Source organism: Pagrus major, chromosome 10 (genome assembly GCF_040436345.1).
Source record: "Pagrus major chromosome 10, Pma_NU_1.0".
Taxonomy (NCBI): Eukaryota; Metazoa; Chordata; class Actinopteri; order Spariformes; family Sparidae; genus Pagrus; species Pagrus major.
In genome coordinates, this window is record NC_133224.1 from 16,149,178 (window position 1) to 16,171,696 (window position 22,519).

At 41.3% G+C, this 22,519-nt stretch overlaps 1 protein-coding gene across 1 annotated transcript; it reads left to right on the forward strand.

Annotated features, from left to right (window-relative positions):
- The first annotated feature begins 3,493 nt into the window (after window positions 1-3,493).
- On the forward strand, window positions 3,494-12,372 carry znf16l (zinc finger protein 16 like). The gene is made up of 3 exons (XM_073474451.1): window positions 3,494-4,329; window positions 9,569-9,778; window positions 11,140-12,372. Exons 1-3 carry the CDS (start codon window positions 3,579-3,581, stop codon window positions 11,844-11,846), a joined length of 1,668 nt encoding a protein of 555 aa, XP_073330552.1. The 5' UTR covers window positions 3,494-3,578; the 3' UTR covers window positions 11,847-12,372.
- Window positions 12,373-22,519: the final 10,147 nt, after the last annotated feature.

Sequence of the window (22,519 nt, forward strand, 5' to 3'; positions counted from 1 at the left end):
ACCATTTTGTGGGAGGGGGTGCTGTAAATGGGCAGAGGAGCAGCGTTATCCAACACATCAGTAGGCTGTGTGTGGTTAGACTGAACTATTAATGAGCCTGACTCAATTAATTAATTACAAATAATTTGAGAAGTAGACAGCTGAAAAAACTAGAAAGTAAGATTTAAATTTACAAAGCATCTTTATTATTTTGATAATAAAAGAGATGCACAGTCTGTGTTCATGCGCATATTAATAAAATCATAAAAGTGTGAAAACTTGGCAGAAAATGTAGGACCACTTATAAAGGCTGTGTCCACAGTCAAGGGCTTCATTTATAGACCTTGCTACTGTCTAGGTATAAATTGGGATGATTAAAAAACTTGACATGGAAATGTGTGTACATTTATGTAAACTTTGAACCATGTGTCAGAACAAAACTCTGCAACTCACACCAAGTCAATCTAGGTGGATACATTACACTACAGGTAAGCAGTGGCGAACTTAGCCATTTGGGGGCTCCAGGCGAACAGTCATTTGGGGGCCCCTGCATATATTGCATAATGAGATACTCCATACAAGGGATGAACAAAAGTCACTATCCTTCCTTTCTTCCATCACACTCGGCCAGTGTAATCCATATTGGATTAAACATCCTTTTCTATGTATATTGCAAACTCTCATATTGTTCTAAGGCATGGATGTGTGCAAATAGATTTGAATTTGTTTCAACTTTAGTTTTCCTGATCTTCTTCAGCCCCTGACTAATGCATGTTCTCACTGACAAGATAATCTTGACTCTTCAACTCTTACAAAGATTCATATGACCTTGGTTATACAATATTAGTTAAGACTTGACATTTGTTATTCCAGGGTTAAATAAAGATTTATTTAAAAAAAGAAAAAAGATTGGAAGACACAAGGACTGTCTCCTTACTTGCAGTTTATACCTAGCAGACTGATTTATCTGGTGGTGTAGAGCTATATACTGGTTTAGCTATGCTTGAGCAATCCAAATACACCTTCTTCAAGACATCTACCAGCTCACCAGAAGCAAATATTTTCCTTAGCTTTCATGCAACTGTTAATTATTTCATACAGGGCCGTGCGTGATATGCACTACACAAAGAAATGACCATTATTTACAGTAATATCTAACTGAATGTGTATGAACATATTTTTAAAACACTGATAGCTTTGGCAGCTTTGAAATAAACTCCTGTCTTTGGTCCCTCTTCTTCTTTTTCTGTGACCCGCTTTCCTATATTCGCTTCATTTCTCTCGATGTATCTCTTCTCTCTCTCTTACCGCTATTTACTGTTTTGGATTTTACGCCGTAATCATTTCCGCATACGTGCAGCGTGATGAGCGTGATGCGTAACATTGGAATAGTCCATGTAGTGCAGACTGAAGGGGGGTGCACGGTTGGCAGAAAGACCGTCAAAACATGAGTAACTGATCAAATTAGACATCCCGATGCTACTATTGTGAAGAGATTTTTATAAAAACAATATATATGGGAACAAAATATAAAGAGGGCATTTTGTGGGCCCCAAAGGGCCTTGTATGGGGCTCGGGGCTCCAGGCAAATGCCTGGTTTGCCTAATAGTACGGCCCGCCTCTGCAGGTAAGAGGAAAATATTTAGTTTTGATTTGTGGGTGAATCATCCCTTTGAATTTTGAGTTTCAGTTTCAGCACTCATGACATAATCAATGTTACATTTAGATTTACATTTAGGGCATTTAGCAGATGCTTTTGTCCAAAGTGACTTACAATAATTATGTTTGTCACAAGAAAGAAACCACAACACGTCACTGTCGATAAAGTAGAAAAGAAAAGATAGAAACAATTTTCAAGCCCTCATCTGAGCAAAGTAGCTGCTATTTATCAAGGATACCTTAAGTACAAAAGTGCTATGATGTAAGTGCTAATGGTAAGAACATACAAGTGCAAGGTCACAGAGGAGGGGGGTCACATGGGAGAATTTGGGTAGATTGAAAACGAGGCGCGCTGCAGCGTTCTGGATACATTGCAACGGTTTAGTCGCAGAGGCTGGGAGTCCAGCCAAGAGCGAGTTGCAGTAGTCCAGGCGGGAGATGACCAGCGATTGGACCAGGAGTTGCTTTGTGTCTTTTGTGAGGAAAGACCGGATCCTGCGGATGTTGTAGAGGGCAAATCTGCAGGATCGGGCCACCACGGTGATGTTGGGGGTGCAGGATAGTCCGTCGTCGAGGATTACACCCAGGTTCCTCGCAGTCGATGAAGGCCATACCGTGACGTCCTCGACAGTGACAAACGAAAAGGAAATATAACTTTCTCTCTTTTTATAAAGATTACAGGTTGTAACAAATGGTTATATAACGCCTAATGCATCTATTGCTTTATGGATTAGTTATATGCCATTAATAAAAAAAAAAATCACCTTTTGGTTTGGCAGGTTGTGATAAGTCTGTTTAACTGGTAAGATTGGCAGCCACTCCTCTGAGAGACAGTTTGTTAATTTCTTTAGAAAATTAATTAATTCGGCACCTTCGTTTAAACTGATGTGCAAATGTCCTGTGTTCTCTTATGCAGTTTAGTTGACAGTAAATGGACTTGCATTTCTATAGCGCTTTTCCAGTCTACTGACCGCTCAAAGCCACTTTACAACACTCGACACACACAATTTGGGGTTAAGTATCTTGCTCAAGGACACTTGGCAGGAGCCGGAATTCGAACCAGCAACATTCCGTTTACTGGACGACCCGCTCTACCTCCTGAGGTACAGCCTCCCCGCCCAGTGTTTGTCTACATTGATCTGATCAGCCATTTGGTCTATCCAGTTCAGTTCAGTTTATGATCAGTTGTCATGAGCTGAGTTTTTTTCTGTTTAGCTGAGCTCTCTTTTGCCCTGAACTTTTGGGAAAAAGAACCCCCAACAACTTCTTAACACGTAAACTGGTAAAATCAGTGGCTACAATCCTTAATTAACAGCATGTTTGCCTTTTTATAGCTGCAAACATGATGGTGTACTCGAAAGGGATAAACTCATGAGCATTAATAATTACCAACACCAAGATAAACACCAAGTGGGATTTTTCACAGGCTTACCAAGTAGAAGGTGTTTTTTAATGTATAACAACTGATCTATAAAACATGAGTAAATAACTTATTTGCCGTTAACGTCATTAGTTACAACTTACAAATCTAGTACGATCCTTATGAGAAAGAAGCACCATAGAATTATTGATACTATCACAGGTAGGTTCCTACTCTATACAGTAGAGGGCGCTACGTGTGAAAATTGATCTAAACTCTGCTGAATTGTGCTATTACCATAGAGTACTGTGTTTATCTGTCAAGTACATTAACATCGAAAGAGATGCTTCCATTTATGGCCTTCAAAACAAAAGTCTGATTGACAGGGCTGTGTCCCTGCGGTTGTTTGACACGATGATGCCTTTATATTGAAGACACATTCCTGTTACATCCGGCATTACTCGCGCTAACTGACAGACCTAACTACAGCCTTTCAGCACCATCCAAACAGTAGCTTGCTGAGTAGCTTTTAGCTAGCTCCAAACTGTCCAGAAAATAAAGCGCATAGCAAATCTAATCTATGAGTCGCAAAAGAAACCACAGTTTCGCCGAAACGAGCCTGTCTCCTGAACTCCACGGCGCCTTCATGGAGCTTCCCGGGTCGGCGAGCCGAGCCGACGGAGATTTCCTGGAGCTGGAGCCCGACGAGGAGCTGCTGTGCTCGGTCAGCGACATCACCGAACACCTCGGCAGAAACATCACCGTGGTGCTGGAGACAGCTCTTTCTGAGATCCGCAAAATGGTCAGCATTAGGATAAGAGTCCTGAAAATTGAGCTCCGTGAGAAAACTGAGGAAATCGAAGTGTTAAAGGCGAGACTGGATACAGTTCAGAGGGAAGGTAGGGACCCTTTCCCCGGCTTCACGACCATGGAGACATCTGCAGATGTTGGCCTCAAGAAACCTGACTTCAGCTCTGCCAGCAAACACAACAGTGTCGACCCCAGGAGAGCCAAAGCTGTCATGCCTGGTGTGAAAAAGGAGAATATAGATGCTATCTGCGACTATTTAATGAAAGACAAGAACTCGAGGGGGTGTGCTGAAATGGACGGTGATCAGAGCAGCCAAGCCAGCGGCGACAGGGAGGTTCGCCAAGAGCCGGACCCGCACTCTCTCAACCTGTGGCCAGACAGCGGGATGGCTGGCTCCGGGCCTGGGCACGGAGACTCCGAGTCCACCACAGATGACATCTTCAGCATGCTCCCCTCTGGCAGCAAACGGATGTATGACTACGAATGGGTAGCACCCATGGAGTATTCTTCAGACCTGAAAGGTAAATACACAGACCCAATGACAAGATGTGTGTGGAGTCAGAGGTGTCACTGCACAACTTTTGAAGACATGCACTATGTGTTGGCATCAGACCACCACTGAACCAGCAAAATGAAAGAAAAGTTATGGAGTTAGAAAACAAGAATATACTTGAGGCAATTCAAATCTATGAGGTGTGTGAAGAATGTGACTTTTGTAAAAATTATGTGATTCTAAGATAACATTTGGATTAAGCAAAAAAACAAAGAAAAAAGTTTGTGATTAATCAGTTAGTTTTCAACTATTAAAGTAATAGCAACTATTTTGACAATCGACTAAAGGTGCAAAATGTCAGAACTGGCCATCTGGCAATTCATACTCCAAACAAATGCGAGTATTTTCTGGTTTATTTACAATGAAAATAATCATTAGTTGCAACTTGTTGGAAAATCCTGGTAGTAATAGAGCATTGTGTGAGGAAGATTGATTGAATCATTTTTATCTCATGGATCCCGCACTACACACAAATGTACTTCCTATATTGCAGAGTAAAAGCAAACATAACAGGATATAGATACGCTGATCAGCCATCACATTAAAACCATCTACTAAATATTGTGCAGTTTCCCCTTGTGCAGCCAAAACAGCTCTGACCTGTATGTTGGGAGGTGGGGCTTCCATGGATTGGGCTTGTTCTTGGATGATGCTCAATTGGATCAGGATCTGGGGAATTTGGAGGCCCGGTCAACACCTTGGGCTCTTTGTTGTGTTCCTCAAGCCGTTCCTGAACAGTTTTTGTGGTGTGTCAGGGCACATTGTCCTGCTTGGGGGACCACTGCCATTGGGGAATGCTGTTGAGGGGGTCTACTGGGTCCACAACAGTGTTAGGATGGGTGATGTGTGTAAAGTGGCAGGACCCAAGTTTTCCCAACAGAACATTACATTGTAACAATCACAACCTCACATCACCTGTCAGTGGTTTTAATGTGGCTGATCGCCACAAATCACAGACACACAGAGTCAGTCAGCCATTCCCACTATAGAGTCACCAATCAGTGTTGCCAGGTGGGAAATATAGGATTATCGTACCGGAGACATAAAATTATCGTATTTTGAGGGAAATTATCGTACACCCGTCATAACCAAAATTACAAGTCTATTGATGCACTATAGTCAAATATGCTGTTGCGCCATAGTCACTCTAGTGTTTAATAGTGTCTAACAGGCACTCACGGCTTTGTGCCATCAGTAAAATATGGATTCACGGCACCACATCAGCACTGGACCCGACTGGAGCGTCTCGTGGGGCTGGCGCAGTGGACCATTCAACCAATCATGCTCGTTGTTCTGAGGCAAACGCATGGACGTCACGTAGCTCACATTTTGAAAAGTACAATTGGCTGGAAACTTGTCACAATGGAAACAGATGCCTTCAGGGTTCACAAAAAAACTCTGGCAGACAGGTGCTGCAGGCTGATTACAACCACACATTCACGGAATGGTCAAATTATTGTATATTTGGCCTTTTTTGGGATTATTGATCGTACATCGTACAGAAGGCAAAATTATCGTACAAATACGATAATTATCGTGCACCTGGCAACACTGTCACCAATCAACCTACACTAGTGCATGGCCAGTTCAAAACATGTTGTTTGCCACAGATGATCTGGTCATGTGCATCTTAATCCTCCTGAACTGCTTACAGACTCATTGGGCCACCCCGATAATACTGAACATGTTTGATATTTATGATTTAAAATCTTGATGAGATTAAATTAGATCAGTACATTTCTGAGCCAGACCATCAATGAGCAATGAACAACCAATTAGTGAGGCATCCCGGAGCAGCTGTTGTTGCTGCCAAGCAACGGTAAACAATCCAGCCCTTGAAGCTAAAGTTAGCTAGAATATTTCTGGTGACAGAAACATAAAATCTCACCTCCAGTTCTCGCTGAAGAATAGACATCCTGTGTTGACCGTGTCTCCCCACTCATCCAGACTGATTTAACCTTCTGCTTGCGTTTTTTTCTCTCTCACTGCAACAGGTTACTACAGTAAGTCATTCCTCAGCAACAAATCTGCAAAGTGTGAAGTCGACCGAATGAATAGTTCTTGAGATATGAAAATAACATCCATCCATACAGACAGAGATTTCTTGTTTTATAGTTAGATGTCTTTGGACTGCCTGAGGAAACCCACAGTCATTCTTCATAATCTTGACTAAGCAAATCTCAAATTTCTACTAAGTTTCTCCTAAATTTTCTTCAAATGCATATATTTTTTAAAATTTCACTACAATTCATCTTTTTTGGTTGCACATTGGTTACAATACAGCAAAACATGACCAAAAAACTGATTAATCAATCACAGAATAGAAAACAAAATCTGTTAGAGTAACACAATAGCAGTATATATGGTAAGTGTTAACAATAAATGCAAGTAAAAACAAAGGGGTGCCACTTAAGGAATTACCCTGGCCTTGGTAAGTCTCCATTTCTGTACTAAAGAATCCATGTAGAAACTTCATATATTCAATTCAATTAAAAAAACTTCCTGCGTCCTGAGGGGAGCCACTCAAACACTGGGAACAGAGCATGTGAGGGGTCCTGTAGGATCCTGAGCGCTGTCCTCAGTGTTTGCTGCTCACACACGGTTGTGAGTGTTCTGACCGGAAGTCCGATGATTTTAGAGCAGACTTTGACAGTGCTCTGCAGGCGGGTCCTGTTTTGCAGGCTGGTGGAGTGAAACCAGCAGGTTATTGAGAATGTGATTACACTCTCAATGAATGAGTAATAAAATGTCCGAAGGATGTTTGTGTTGACCCCAAAAGTGTTAAGTTTCCTCAGGAGATACTGCCGCTGCTGGCATCTCCTGAGAATCTCCTCTGTGTTGGAGGCAAATTTCAACATGCAGTCGAAGATTGTGCCCAGGTATTTGTACTCTACAGAGGTCCACAACCTCTACAGTCTTCCCATGGACTGTGCTGCAGCCAGCTCCCTCTGCTTGCTGGAAAAGGTCACCACCATCTCTTTGGTCTTCTCCACGTTTAAGTCCAGGCAGGAGTTATCACACCACTCCACAAATTCATGAAGCGCTGAGCTGTGGTGATGTGAGGGGCCTGAGAGCAGCGACAGGAGAACTGTCATCCGCATACTTGACCAGATGACAGTCTGGATGGGTGGACCTGCAGTCATCAGTGTAGAGGATGAAGAGCAGAGGAGAGAGGAAGCAGCCCTGAGGGGAGCCAGTAGAGGTGAAGGAGAGGTCAGAGTAGGTGTTATTGACCGGCACTCTCTGTGACCTGTTAGTCAGAAAGTCTGTGATCCACAGGATCAGCTGGTCATCTAGGTGGAAGCGGGTGAAGAGTTTCTTTGCCAGGATGTGTGGCTGTAGAGTGTTGAATGCAGAGGAGAAGTCTGCAAACAGGAGTCTGGCTGTAGTGTTGGGGTGTTCCAGGTGCTTATGTACAGTGTCCAGGATGTATATTTTAGCATCATCAACCCCTCTGCCTGCGCGATAAGCAACTAGAGAGTGGGTCAGTGACCTTGATGATGTGGTTCTTTATGACCCTCTCCATAGCCCTCATCACGAGTGAAGTGAGAGCCACAGGCCTGAGGTCGTTCAGAGCCTTGACAGAGCTCTTCTTGGGGATGGGGACCACTGTGGAGTGCTTCCATAGCTGGGGGACTGTGCCACTGTCCATGGATCTTTGAAACAGGAGCTGAAACACGCCCCCCAGCTGCTCTGCACAACACCGCAGGACACGGCCGCTGATGTTATCTGGGCCAGGTGCTGTGTTCTCCTTGGTCCTCCTGAGGGCTCTCACCACCTCCTCCGTGTTGAAGGTGAGTTCGGCTTCTGCAGGTGTGAGGGAGGAGATAATATCTTCTAGCTGGGTGATGTTGTCCATCTCAAATCTTGAAAAAAAGGAGTTCAGGTCAGGGATGAGGGGGAGGGATGCTGGGCTGCTGCCGGCCACCTGGATGGTCCTGTGGGTGGTGGGAGCAGTGTTCACAGCAGCCATATTTTTGATTCCCTTCCAAGCTGAGCGGAGGCTCCCTTGAGTGAATTTTTCCTCCATTTTGTCCTTGTACTTCAGCTTGGCATTTTTTATGGCACGCTTCACCTTCTCTGGTAACCTCCTTTTTTTTCAAATTCGGTGCCAGTGAAGAATATTATCTTCTTTTTATTTAGGATTTCCTTTAGTTCTTGGGTTATCCAGGGTTTATTGTTTGGGTAGATTGTGACCTTTTTGGTGGGAATGTTGTTATCCACACAGAAAGAGATGTATGAAGACACCGTGTCCACTTGCTCGCTGATGTTGCTGGAGGGGGCGAGAAGGTTATCCCAGTCTGTGGATTCGAAGCATCCCTGCAGAGTTGCTATGCTGTTGTTGGTCCACTGCTTGATGTTTTTAATAACCTTCTCTGTCCTCCTTATGACGGGAGTGTAGGCTGGTGCCAGCAGGATGGTGTTGTGGTCAGCAAAGCCGAGTGGGGGAAGAGAAATGGATCTGTATGCATCTGGAATGGATCCATAACATTTATCCAGAGTCTTTCCCCGATGGGTGTGCAGGTGACATATTACTGATATCCTTTCAGTGACTTGTCAGCTTCACAGTGGTTGAAGTCTCCCAGGATGAATTTGGGAGAGTCTGGGGATATGAGTTCAAGTCTGTGTATGGTTTCCTTTATGTGCTCTGTTGCTGTAGATGCGTTTGCTCTGGAGTGAATGTAAACCAGGATGAGAAAGAGCTGTGAGAATTCTCTGAGAAGATAGAAAGGGCGGAGGGAGGCAGCCAGAAGCTCGATGTTGGTGTTGCACTTTTCCTCTCTGACGATGACCGTTGAGCACCAGTGTGTGTTTACGTAGAGACACACGCCGCTGCCATGTTGTTTGCTGGTGAGCTCAGTGTCTTGGTCAAGTCTTAGAAGGGACCCGAAGCCATCTATGTGCAGCATGTCATCACTGTCTGTGTTTTTTAACCACGTTTCCGTGAATGCAAGAATTGTAAACGTAAAAACAATCACCTGGTTACATCAAAGCTAACACACTTAAGGCTAACCCACACTGTTCCCTACAAAAGCCTTTTTTTTTATCATTTATCATAACTTTTAATCACTTTTTTTCTTTTGCTAACTGGGACCCCATGAAATTCTAATAATGAATGTGTATATGTGTGTATACATTTACAGTAAATTCACACAGTACAACTTTCACCCAGGGGGTCAAGTTTAATGTGGTCATGTCTTTCCCAGTCATGAAGGAACCAGAGTGTGAGAACGCCCCCACCGGTGAGACAGAGGATGATGATGAGGATGAGACGTCGAGGAGGGAGGGGGGTGGACTGGAGCAGGCCCAGGCCCCACTCCCACATGTCCAGCCCTCTGAGTTCTCCATGGAGCCCCAGAGCTCTCCAGGGGAGGAAGGGAGTCCCCTGGAGGGCAACACAGACAGGCTCGCAGCAGGTGGGTAAGAAGGTGGAGAAGGGAAAAGAATGATGGTTAGAGTTAAAAAAAAATAAAAAATCACTTCAATGGTAGATGTTAGTGTAAGATAGAGCTGGATGAATGATATTAGATATGTGAATTGCATCAGAATCTGCACCTGATACAGATATTTGATCGGATTTGTAACATGCTTTTTTCATAGTTTTCACTTGAGCCAATCAACATTTTGATGTTTTTGGCTGAACTCAAAAGAAACTAATTTGGAGAGTATTCATTGTCTTTATGTTTTTTAATGATTTGAGGTAGGTGTCTTTATTTAATGCCAGCTAAAATATTTAATGTGAATGAAGAAATGTAATCCTGGAAATCCAGTGGATTTAAGGTCAAAAAGCCATTAGCTGAGGGTGCCGAATATAGATCCATAACTAAACTACATGGACAAAAGTATTGGACTACCTACACATTATACCTACAGGAGCTTTAATGACATCCCATTCTAAATCTAAAGGCATTAAAATGTGACTCCCCCTTTGCAGCTATAACAGCTTCCACTCTTCTGGGAAGGCTTTCTACAAGATCTTGTTCAGTGTCTGTGGGAATTTTTGCCCATTCATCCAGAAGAGCATTTGTGAAGTCAGACACTGATGTTCGAAAAGAGAGCCTGGTTCGCAATCTCTGCTTTAGTTTATTCTAAAGGTGTTTGGTGGGGTTAAGGTCAGGGCTCTGGGTGGGCCAGTCAAGTTCTCCCACACCAGACTCATCCAACCATGCCTTTATGGACCTTGCTTTGTGCACTGGGGCACAGTCATGCTGGAACAGAAAAGGGCGTTATTCTGTTACTATTACCTCAGGCGCACTTTGTGAAAACAAATAGTTATTATACACAACACTACACACAACATGACAAATAGTTATTATACACAATACACACTGCGTGTATCATAACGATGGCTGATAATTTTCATTCTTACATAGTTTGGCTTATAATAGTTGAGGTTGAACTATTCTTTGGATGATATGTTAATTTTATAGGATCTAAATTCTCCCACAATATGCATATATGTAGATAGACAGACAGACAGACTATGTATACAGTATATTTAGTTTACTATGTATACTGTGTACATTGGTTGTAATTAGTTTTGAGGGATGCATCAAATTCACATCTTATTGATAAGATTAATATGATGATTGACATAGATTCTCTGAGTTTGGCAAATCAGCCCTCTCCATTAGAGAACTAACTTTTGGAACTCAGTACCAATTTATTTGCTTCAGTGCTGTCGCTTCACTGACTGTAAATTCAAGATGACATCATGGCTAAAATGAATGCAATCATGCACCCATCATGATAAAATAATGTTTGTTTGTGGTTACAGGCCAGCAGTTCCCCAGCCACACCTATATCTGCTCTCTGTGTGGAACCTTCTGCCCTGACTCTGTGTTCCTAGAGGAGCATGTCAAACTGATACACTCAGACTCTGCAGATGTCCAGGCTCTCCAGGCCCTGCAGTCCACCTGTTCAGCTTCATCCACCATGGGAGATGGCAATAGTGACCCCAGGAGGGGTGGAGGGGGACAGAATGTGGGCGGTACAGGAGTAGGGGCTAGTGTTGGCATTGGTCGGGGAGGGGGGCCAGTTAAAAAGGAGATTAAAATCGAGGGTGGGTATGAGTGTGGGGACTGTGGTCGCCATTTTAACTACCTTGGTAACCTGCGGCAGCACCAGCGTATCCACACTGGAGAGAAGCCCTTCATGTGTCCAGAGTGTGGAGAGCGGTTCCGCCACGCAGCTCGCTTAAAAAGCCACAGGCTGGTGCACAGCGGAGCCCAGAGCCCCTTCCCCTGCCCCCAGTGTGGCAAAGGTTTCTCTGTGCTCTCTGGACTCAAGAGACACCAACGGGTGCACACTGGCGAGAGCCCGTACGCTTGTCCACAGTGCGGCCGCCGCTTCAAGGAGCTGGGGAACCTGTACACCCACCAGAGGATCCACAGCGGGGCCACACCCTACTGCTGCCAGCAGTGTGGACGCAGCTTCCGTCATCTGGGAACCTACAAGAGCCACCGCTGCACCGCGGCACAGTAACCAGCCCAGCTGCCAAGCTTTATACTGTATGTTCTCTGATGCTAAGAACTTTAAAGTGGATGTCAAAGACAGGACATGGTGCTGACTCTGAGGTGTGTGTCTTCATTGTGTGGCTCTCTGTTGGAGGTGCTTGTCATGTGGAGGGCTGTTATCCAGAAAACTGCCAGAGCCTTCATGTTCTGTTACAATCATGACTTTTCACCCCTGCATCAGGCATCAAGAAAAGCTGCATCATTGAGCTGCTGACAGCAGTTTAACAAAACAATGTCGATTAAAGATCTTTGTCCCACAGAGGGCCAAAACTTAAACTTAATTGTTGGCCAAGGGCCAAATGCAAAAACCTATTGTCTTGTATTTTAAAGATGCAAAATGGTACTTGGATTAAATTCCCTTAATTGACTGACTTCCTGCACAGTGTCTCTCTGCCCGTTGTGCTCAGATTCTGAAAAATGAATAATATTGCAGGATGCTACATATTTAAAGAGCATTTTTATGTCATAAAAAATAAAACAGCATCAGAGATTTATATTGTTTTTTGTTTTTCATTTGTTTTTCATTAGAAACATCTAGCGGGCCAAAACTTCAGCCCCACTTTGGCCAGCCCTAGTCTATATCAACTATATCACATAGCAGCAGATGGAGTTTACTCAGTTGTCATAGAATTGAGCCTCTATGTTTATTCTTGACCTCAGAAACTTTGGGAACTACAGAAACACTTACAGTTTGATGACAGCAAAGTATACTCCGAATGCTGACTTGAGAAAGTTTTGGTGTAAAGCTTATCAGAGGCCATCAGACACCACATGCAGCACGTAAGAGGTGTATGTTTCTTTTAGCTCAATTTATCATGGGGGGAGGAGGATCCAGGCCTGAATCCCCAGTGGTTTCATTTTTAAAATGTTTAATGGAAGGCAGTGCAGAGGCTCATGAAATTACTATACCAGTCCCATTGACTATAATATGCGTGTACTTTAAAGGATAATTCCTGTTTATTACAACTTCAGTTGGCAGTTCTATCGCTTATAATAATATTGACTCAAGTCGAATGGGACAGGAAACAAAAGCAGTCAGGCGATCAGACGGGTTGTAAACAAACCCCCTGATCTATCAAACTTATCTGGTAGAGAAAACTAAGATTAAGAGTACCCTTCTTCAGCTTTGACCTGCTATAGTAACTATAATTGTGTCGGCCCCCTTTCACTCCCAATGCGTCATATACAGCAGCCCCGTCAGTGGCCCTACACTTCCAAGTCTGACGCTGTAGCGTCTCTTCTTGAAGTGCGTCTCTTCTTGAAGTGCCCCTCTAGTGCAGCGGTATAAAGAGTATGTCCAAGTCGGGGGTGGTTGGGTTGGATTGGTCTTACTGGACTATCCTTCCGAAGACCAGTGTTTGTGTCCTGTTTATGTCCAAGAGTCAAAACTAATTAGTTTTAAGTTATGTTACGAAAGTACGTTTATGTACGTAAATGATGCAACATACAGCTTATTACTATTATTATTACAAGCAACGTCACTTACGGAACTTCTATTAGGTAAATTACCAGACTGAACGTAATTATTTTAACCCAAAGTACATAATCAACATAATCAAACCACAATCGTTTATAAACGTTAATAAAAGTCATAATATGTGAGTTGCTTGTCAGTAAGCTTTATTTTAAAAGTGTAACTGGATTTCTAACCGTATTATTCCACACCCTCCACACAAAAAACTGATGCTAGAGGGGTAGGTAGAGCATCATAGTTTGAAGATTATGGCCACTGACCAAGCTGCTGTCATTGATGAGTTGAGAGTGAGAACCTGTTGGTTGTGCATGTCCTTTTTTTACTATTAACAAAAAAATAATACAAATATTATTAATATTTCTAGTCACTCGCTTTAAATTTGACCTCCACATATAGTGGTTTAGATAAACTGGATAAACTGTTGCAATGTCACCCAAGTTGTAATTAACCGTAATTATCCTCTATCCTCTAATTATCCTCCGCAGCATATTTCAGTAGACTATGGAAATCCGCCTGTCATCAGTCAAAGCAAACATCTTTTAAATTAATTTTGTACAAGTAACATTGTTCAGTGTAAAAATGAGTCCAACACAGTATTAGAATGCAGTTATGTTTGGTGGAGAACTACTTTTAGAGTAGGCTACTGGCCTACTCAAAATGTTGGTATTCGCTCGAAAGTTTCTGTAAATGCAGTAGTTTTTGAACTGCAGGAACTACGCAAACAAAGTATCTGAATAATGATAGAAATTTCAGTCTGGGGAAACAGAAGGTGCAGAAACAGGGTGCTGGCGAAAAAATGCTGGGTTTTCCAGCAAAAAGTTGACCGTGTCTCATCTTTTGCTGCACAAAGCAATGTCATCCAGCGAGGTGCCTCGTTGGCCCACTGCATACATGAAAGCTCACATGCCTGGTAGATTATTCTGTAACAAGAGGACTGTATTTCTACTTTTCACCTTGTTATTGTTGTAAGAAAATACAAAATTGGTGTCAATGAGATAACTTTCCTGAGTTGTAAAAGATTTTAACTAATGAATTCTGATATATTATTATGGATTAAGCTACCTAGCAGTATATAAAAAAATTGAAATAAGCTCCAGCTTCAGCTGCATTATCAGTGATGCTTACATACTAATGCATCACTAATTATAATCTAGTAAGTGAGTACCTTTACTTTCAGTAAATTTTCATGCCAATACTTAGTATATACTTTCACTTAAACATACTACAAGAAACCTTTTAACTGAAACGGTCTCAATTATATACTGATGCCTCTATATGACCTACATCAGCACATAAGACCAGCAGCAAGAAGATTTTCTGTTTCTATGCAATTATTATAGTTATTCTCAATTCCTGTCCCGAGGTCAGACTCAGACTTGTCCGGGTCGTAAAATTAAAAAAAAATTTTAAGCCAAAGTGTTGAGGATGAATTGAGGAGTCTCTGTAATCTGGTGGTATGGCACTCAAACAAACATTACATAGTTTCACCATTGTGGGGCCGCCAGACTCAACAAGAAATTAAAGTTCCTAATAGTAGCTTTAAGTGAGATTTTAAATGCAGTACGTGAATAAAACTTCTTTTACCACTGCTAAAAAGCCCGCACATTCATTAGATTGTTAGTCAAACTTCCTGGACTGTCTTTTATATGTCCCTGTTACATGAAGCAATGCAACGCAATCCTTCAGCTATAGCAGCGCTATGATTTTGGTCTGAACACCCACTAAAAGCATGGCTGCAGTATATTCTACCTTTCTCCTCCAAAACATGGGTACATGCTCCGTTTGTGGTGGAGCTTTCAAGCTAAACAAGATTGTCGCACCTTTGGAATTTAACGTGAATCAAGCTGACTTACAATTCTTTGTGAGAGGATAAAATCCAAATTTCAGCCATTGAAGCCCACAGGAGTGGATGTTTGATGCTATGACCACATATTATCTATTTTTTACTATCACCTTACTGGGCAACGCACATTAGATTGACACCTTTCATATAACTGATTTAGGTGTGCTGGTTCATGACGTCGGTCAGATGCTGTGCCACTGTATAACTGCAGGTGTGTGTTGCAATTAAGAATCAGAGAGCACCAAGTGTCCATATAAGTGTATTTAGTAATTCATATTGGCACAAAAATGAATGCTGACTGGATTACCTATCTCAAATACATTTCAGTTCAGAGTATTTCAATGATGGCTGCCAGTAAAATAGAAAAACCATTAAAAACACCAGTGAACGGTGAATGGAGGCAGACTGAGAGGTAACTTTGAGATTTATTAGGGAGAAACTTTGAGCACTGTTGAACAGTGTTGAGTAGATCTAGTGGTTTGCATTATGAATCCATGCATCCATTTCCACCTTAACCTGCTGAGCCTCCAGGACAGCCAACCATGACCTCACTCTGTGGTGATGGATGGGTCTGTTAACAAAGCACCATCACCCACATGTGGACCGACTGTGTAACTACAACAAAAAAAGATATTCTGGGTCATACTGCTGACTGTCTTTAATCATGATACAGCTTGGTGCCATGTGTAGAGCAGAACGTTTGTCATCTCATTTTTATACCAGTATAATCCAATATTCCAAACTTTATATTGGTTATTTTATACATTTGCCTGTATGACAACTAAAAATTGTGTGATGACAGGAAAAAAACCTCCCAAGTGTCTGGTGTTCTTACTCAATTGATCTGATTCAGTAAAAGCCCATTAGAAAAACTGACCTGTTACTCGAGTTTGTCTGAAAAATGAGTTTCTAGGTCTTAGCACTGTGTGAAAGACTAAAAGCAAGAAAACAACTTGTGGAAGTAAAATGCTAATCACTGACAATCTGCTCTAATAAACAGTGGTCTTAATGTCATGAATGTGTGTTTTTTTTTTTAACAAATAACAGCGGTGAACTGTAACTAAGAACATATTCAACTAATACAGCAAGTACAGTTCTTTGTACTACTTGTACTGAATGTGTTTCCGTTTTATTCCACAACACTACATGTCAGAGGGAAAGAATGTTCTTTTTACTTTTTAATATATTTATTTGACAGCAATTGTTTCTCCTTTTCAGTGTTAAATCTTACAAACAAAAAGAATATACGATTCATAGTTGATGGTGGGACACCGTTATTCTGGAGCCGCGTTTAAGCACTTATATTGAACCCATATCAGAAAAAAAATCAAATGTAAATTGGTAACACCTTCTTTGTCCTAGTTGAAGCAATGACTATCAACCTGATTGTTTTAATGTACTACAGGGAACCTTTAACTGGTTATGAAACTGTCTCAGTGTAATACTGATGCCTCTATACACTATGAGCTACATAAGCAAAAAAGGACCATCAGCAAGAAGGTTGGCTATTTCTATACAATTATTCTAGTTATTCTCATAGGATTGGATAAGTCATAAAACTGAAGTTATTTTTATGGATAAGGGCTGAGGATGAACTGGGTAGTCCTGAGGAAAGAAGCTGCTCTGTGGTCTGGTGCTCACTTTGTTTCACCTTTGTCATCTATTGTCCAAAGGGGCTGGCAGAGCCAACAAAAGAAATTGAGTCATGGCTCGAGGCTGAGGAGTAAATATAATTTATTTCCCAAGCATTTCTGTTTGAAACCAGAGTGGTGTGGCTGGCAGAAATTAAATAAAACAGATGTAAAAAGAGTAATAATTCATGCAGTCATCTTTCTGCAGGTGTTATATTTTTTGTTTTGATTAATTACTTCTCACATTGTGAAGCCAGTGTTTAAATTTGTGTCTCCATTTCTTAGAGAAAATGTGTACGTCTGTGTGGTAAAGGGCTTTTTTTCACGAACATACAAGCCAACAAGCATGTGTGTCATACAACAGTGTTCAGGATGTGCAGGTAAATGTATTTGTTTCTAGTTTTGACAAATGATTCAATATCATGATTTAATTGAGTGTCATATCATTTTGGGATTTGTGAGGAGGGGGTTCTATAGGGTGGTGTAGTCTGCAGTCCTAAAACCCAGAAATCAGTTCGCATGTCAAAGTCTGTGAGTTTTTTGAACGTGTTTTCAGTTAAATGTCTGAAATAAGGTGTGTGGTTACCAAAGACTGAACATATTTATACGTTTTGTTCTACGACATAAAATACATCATTAAATGTCCCACAGTTTAATTATAAAGCTCTTACTTGTCTTAAAACTTGTCTAAATGAGACTACAGAGGTTGTCTGGGACATTAAACGTCCTCACAGCGAACACAAAGACTCATCTACTCACTAGTCCGTCTTTACAGGCCCACTTTAGTTACAAACTATTCTAACTCTGACTTTACAACTTGTACATTGATCAGTTTATAGAAAACCTGTATAGTAATTGTGTAGTAAGACACTTAGTGGTGGTGACGTTTAAGTCATGTGACCGTGATGTCGTCTGTTTATAGCCTAACATTAGCTTTTTACTGCTACACATTTAATTTACGCTTCAAAAATCATAAAGTGGTGTTCATCTGTGAAGATTATCTTCATGAACAAAACCTGTAAGTATCATAAATTTGTGTTTGACACAGATTATTTCCTGTAATAATCCCAAAATCTAGTTCAATAATCCCACAGAGGGAACCAGGCCCATGCTAACTTCAGGGTTAACCTAGAAAAATACGTCATCCCTACACCACTCTGTGAGGCTGTTGGGTGATCTCCATAGATCACACTACGATGGAGAGCCAAAGTCACGCCCCTCATGCAACCTTATTTTAGAAAAAAAATATATAGTAGTGAATGGAGAGAGACAAGTACTTTTATGATCCTGTCTGAATTGTGCCGTGAAGTAAACATGTTTTTTCAAATCTCAAACTCAAATTAGCTTGGGGTCACTGCCGATATTGTCATCTCATAGGAGGGTCACTACAGCATTCAAGTACTACAAGAGGGCGCAATATTTCTGAAAATGTAGTTTTTATTTCCATTTTTAATATAATGATACAAAAATGCAAACAGAAGTTTGTGTACATTTTTTATATGGTTAGTTTTTAACATTTAGTGCAAATCTTTTTATTTATCTTAAATAACTTGTTGAAACCTTGCACTGAACTAACAAATGAAATACATTTGTACTTTATTTCTTGCCAGGCACCTGGCAGCACTTCTGCTCATATTTTCTTCAAATTTAAAAAAGAAACCCAAACCTGGGCTTTTTAACAAATCAAAAGTCCAACGAGGGACACTACGAATGGATGTGTCTACTCCATGCAGCAGCGGGGCCAGCAGCAGACCTTCAGCACAACAGGAGTCACATTTAACTTTTAGCGTAGAGAGAGCTGACTGACAAGACAATGGCAGAAAATGTGTTTTCATAGCGAAAAGCTTGTTTGGCAATATGTTGGATTTCAACTCATAACAGGTAACCTGACAACGTTAATGAGGGAAAAGGAGTTGTTACCTCTCTGATAAGGTGGAGGTGTGCAGCCTGTTGCCTGCAGCTCTTCATCAAACAGCTCCTTCTTGTCCATTACTCCCACAGACTGAATACAACTTCTCCCAGACATATTATTAAATTGATCCGTTGTCTACAAATGCTAAAAAATGACCAATATTTTGTTCTGTACATGCATTTTTGATGAATGTTAGCAGTGCTTACTGCATTTCCTGTGACTAGTCTACTATGAAATCTGAGTTGGGCTGTCCTCTCTCCTGTATCCTGCGCAGGAGCCTGACATTTTTCAGATCCATCAGCGGTCACGTTCAGCAATCTAGTCCATGGCAGGTTCAGTCTCTCCAAGCATCCTGGCACCATCATAGACTCCATGGCAAGACACTCCTCCTCCACTATTTCAAACCTGTCATTGATCCCTCGAATGAAAATAAGCAGCTGGGCTGTATCTTTTATATCTGTGCTCTCATCAAGCGCGATGAAAAAATATGTAGTCAGCTGCCTTTTTTTGACAATTCAGCAGACAACTATTCGTCATATACTTCCACACGCAGAGTGAGTGCAATGAGACGGACTGATGTTTTCAAATCGACCTTTGTCCTCTGGGCACAGTATGCTAGCTGCCTCCATCATACAGTGTTTCACCATCAGTGAAAGGCTTGCTCTGTTTCACTAACTTGTATAGCTAGTACAGCTAGCTTTCTTTGCTGATTCTTGAATGTTTGCTTGCTTAGCTTGACTGCTTTGTAAAAATATTCTGTCCAGCAATTAAGCTGAAGGGCTTTCTCTTCTCCTTCCTGAGATAACAGCGTAATTAGGATGCTTGGTATAAAAATGTATCTTAATGTTGTATTCCTTGAACACTGCAATACTCTCCTATTGTATATCAAGCATGCTGCCTTTGAACCGACTCTTGAGATGAAATATTTAGATGTCCACTCTTGGTTACAAACAAAGCATTCAGAGTCAACCTTTCTTTTTTTTTTAAAGCATTCATGCCTAATCAATCATGTCTCCATCTCGACAGCTGCTATTGTAACTCAGCACTTGAGTTGAGTGAACAAGAGTCAATTTGATTTTTTGGAGATTGTTTTAGTTTTTTGAGGATGTGGTGGGCTGGATTGAGATGGTCAGTGGACTGGAACCGGCCCCTGGCCATATTTTGCCCATGTGTGCTCTAGGGGTAAGTTATAATTGTTAAGGAGGTGGACAGTTTCAGAATATGTGCTTTTCTGAAATCTGGTTATTCTTGTCTGAATACTTTTCAGCCTTTTGTGAGAGGGAGAACATTTAAGAGGCTGTTTGCTGGGTGGGAGGAGTCCCCTGAAACCTTAAGGCCTTTTCTTTGTAATCTAGCATTGCAGATTTCTGCTAGAGATGGAAGGTCACATCCAGTGATTTGTGGTGCAGTGCGCACCACCTTATTCAATCATCTCATCCTCTGCTGACAAATTTCCAAACCAGACAGTTATTCCAAAGGTAAGGATGCTCTCTACTGCTGCTAAATAACACAGCACCAAACCATCGCTGGAAACACTACTGGTACACAGTTCTCAAAATACAATTTTAAAAAGCATTAGCTACATAGCATCAGACAGGTGATAAGCATATTACGGGTGTCACCTTAACCTAATGAATGATCCAAAAAACATGGACATACATTCATCTTACAGTGCAAGTTGCACTTGTGCTTTACTGACAATTGAAGAATCTTTTGCTCAGAAAAAGTTAAGAAGAGATGCTTTGTACCAGATTGAGCTATAACCGTAGTCCCTTGGAAGCTAGACAAAACAGAACAACAAAGACAATAGATACTAAATGCCATTTACAATAAATCCATATTCTTGTTCCAATCACATGGTCCCTATTAAGAAACCCTTGACCATCACCTTCTTCATGGAGCAGTTATAAAACACATATGACAATATGATTACATAAGATTGTCTGATGCATTGATCAGTCATGGGTACTCCTTGATCTGAAAATTTTAGCTTAAATCAGTTGCCATACTTTTCACCAGGCCATTTATGCATGTGCATGGCACTTTTAATCCAATAAACATAAGTAATAAGAGGGAACAACCTTAACCATTTTCTATCTCAACATATTCGATTAATACAGACCCCAGTGTGCAGCTCTCGAGGACCCTGACCTGGAGGAGGAGGAGGAGGAGGAGGGTATAAGAGAATTAAATTCCTCTGTTGGTATCAGGTATCCCAGCATGTCCACTGGAATCTTTCACAAGCAGAAAAGTGATAAGAGGTACTGGAAACAATCACCTTGTTTTATGTTTTTTTTCTTTTAATAATTGATTTATGCAATTGTAAACAATCACAACAACCAACTCTAATGACCTAATCGTTTTTTTATTCATAGCGACAATGCAGTACCTCTCTGGAAGCTTGGAGGTGGATGAATGAGGTGAAGAATACACATAAAAAAAACAATTATATTAAATGATTTGATTAAAGTATAATTGAAGGTGATTGGCTGCAACCTGCCATCCCTCCAGGACCTGCACGCCTCAAGAACCCTGAGACGTGCAGGTAAGATAGCTGCTGACCCCTCCCATCCCGGACACAAACTCTTTGAGAGTCTCTCCTCTGGCAGGAGGCTGCGGTCCATCAGGACCAAAGCCTCTTGCCATAAGAACAGTTTCTTCCCATCTGCAACTAGCCTCATTAACAAGGCCCGTGACCCCCACTGACACTAACCCCCCTCCCTCCGACTTCAGTTACATTACATTAAGTTTTAGTCACCAGACGCTCTTATTTGCACATTGCAATATCCGTATCTACTGCGACCTTGCGCAATCCAGGTCAAACTTTTTGCCCTACTGGATAAATCACCAACTTTAAAATCGCTCACACTCTATTTATATTTATATTCACACTCTGTTTATATTTTTATAGTTTTATTATGTCTTTTAAGTATTTTTAGTATTGTTTGTTGTTTTGCACCTACAGACTACAGCAAATTCCTAGTATCTGTAGGCTGACTTGGCAATAAAAGTTATTCTGATTCTGATTATTTTGACCAAATATATTAAATAAAAACAAGTTTAATTTGATTCTCCTATTTATCTTCCACTATGTGTCCATCATTGGCCATTCAAGTTTGTACTTCAGCCAAGTGCTGTCATTGCTACCATTGAATTATTTTATCATTAAGAAACAAATTAATCTATACTTCAAATAATTTAATTTCTCTGATTGTGTGTGTTAGAAAGACCTATAAGAAGATAATTCTGGAAAACAAATGGTGGCAGCCACAAACAAACAAACAAAATAAATGCCCTGTCACTGCAACACATTTCATTACTCTCTCCCTTTCCCCCTTCCTGTCTGGATTTGTGTGTGTGTGTGTGTGTGTGTGTGTGTGTGTGTACGTTAGAGCTCTGGAAGAGGATTTCCATCGTTACTGTGCATCACTGTTTGCTGTACCTGTCAGCAGGGGCAGGACTGAGCCTGCGATTACTACACCTGAATCATGCCTCATCATAGAATCCTGGATGAGGTGACTGTGACTGAAGCAATTTATTTTAACAAAAGTCTTTTACCTTCATGAACACGAATAGTAAATCAAGACAAATGTTGGAGCAGCTGAGCAGAGGACAGACAACAACAGAAAGTGAGCCTCAATAATAAAAAAAGACAATTCTGCACAGTGATGTCACAGGTGCCAACCACATTCACAACAGCCTTTGTGAAAAAGTTTGACTGGCTACATCTGTCTAGACTGTAAGAGAGAACAAGGCTTTTCATCTGCAAGGGAGTACCAGA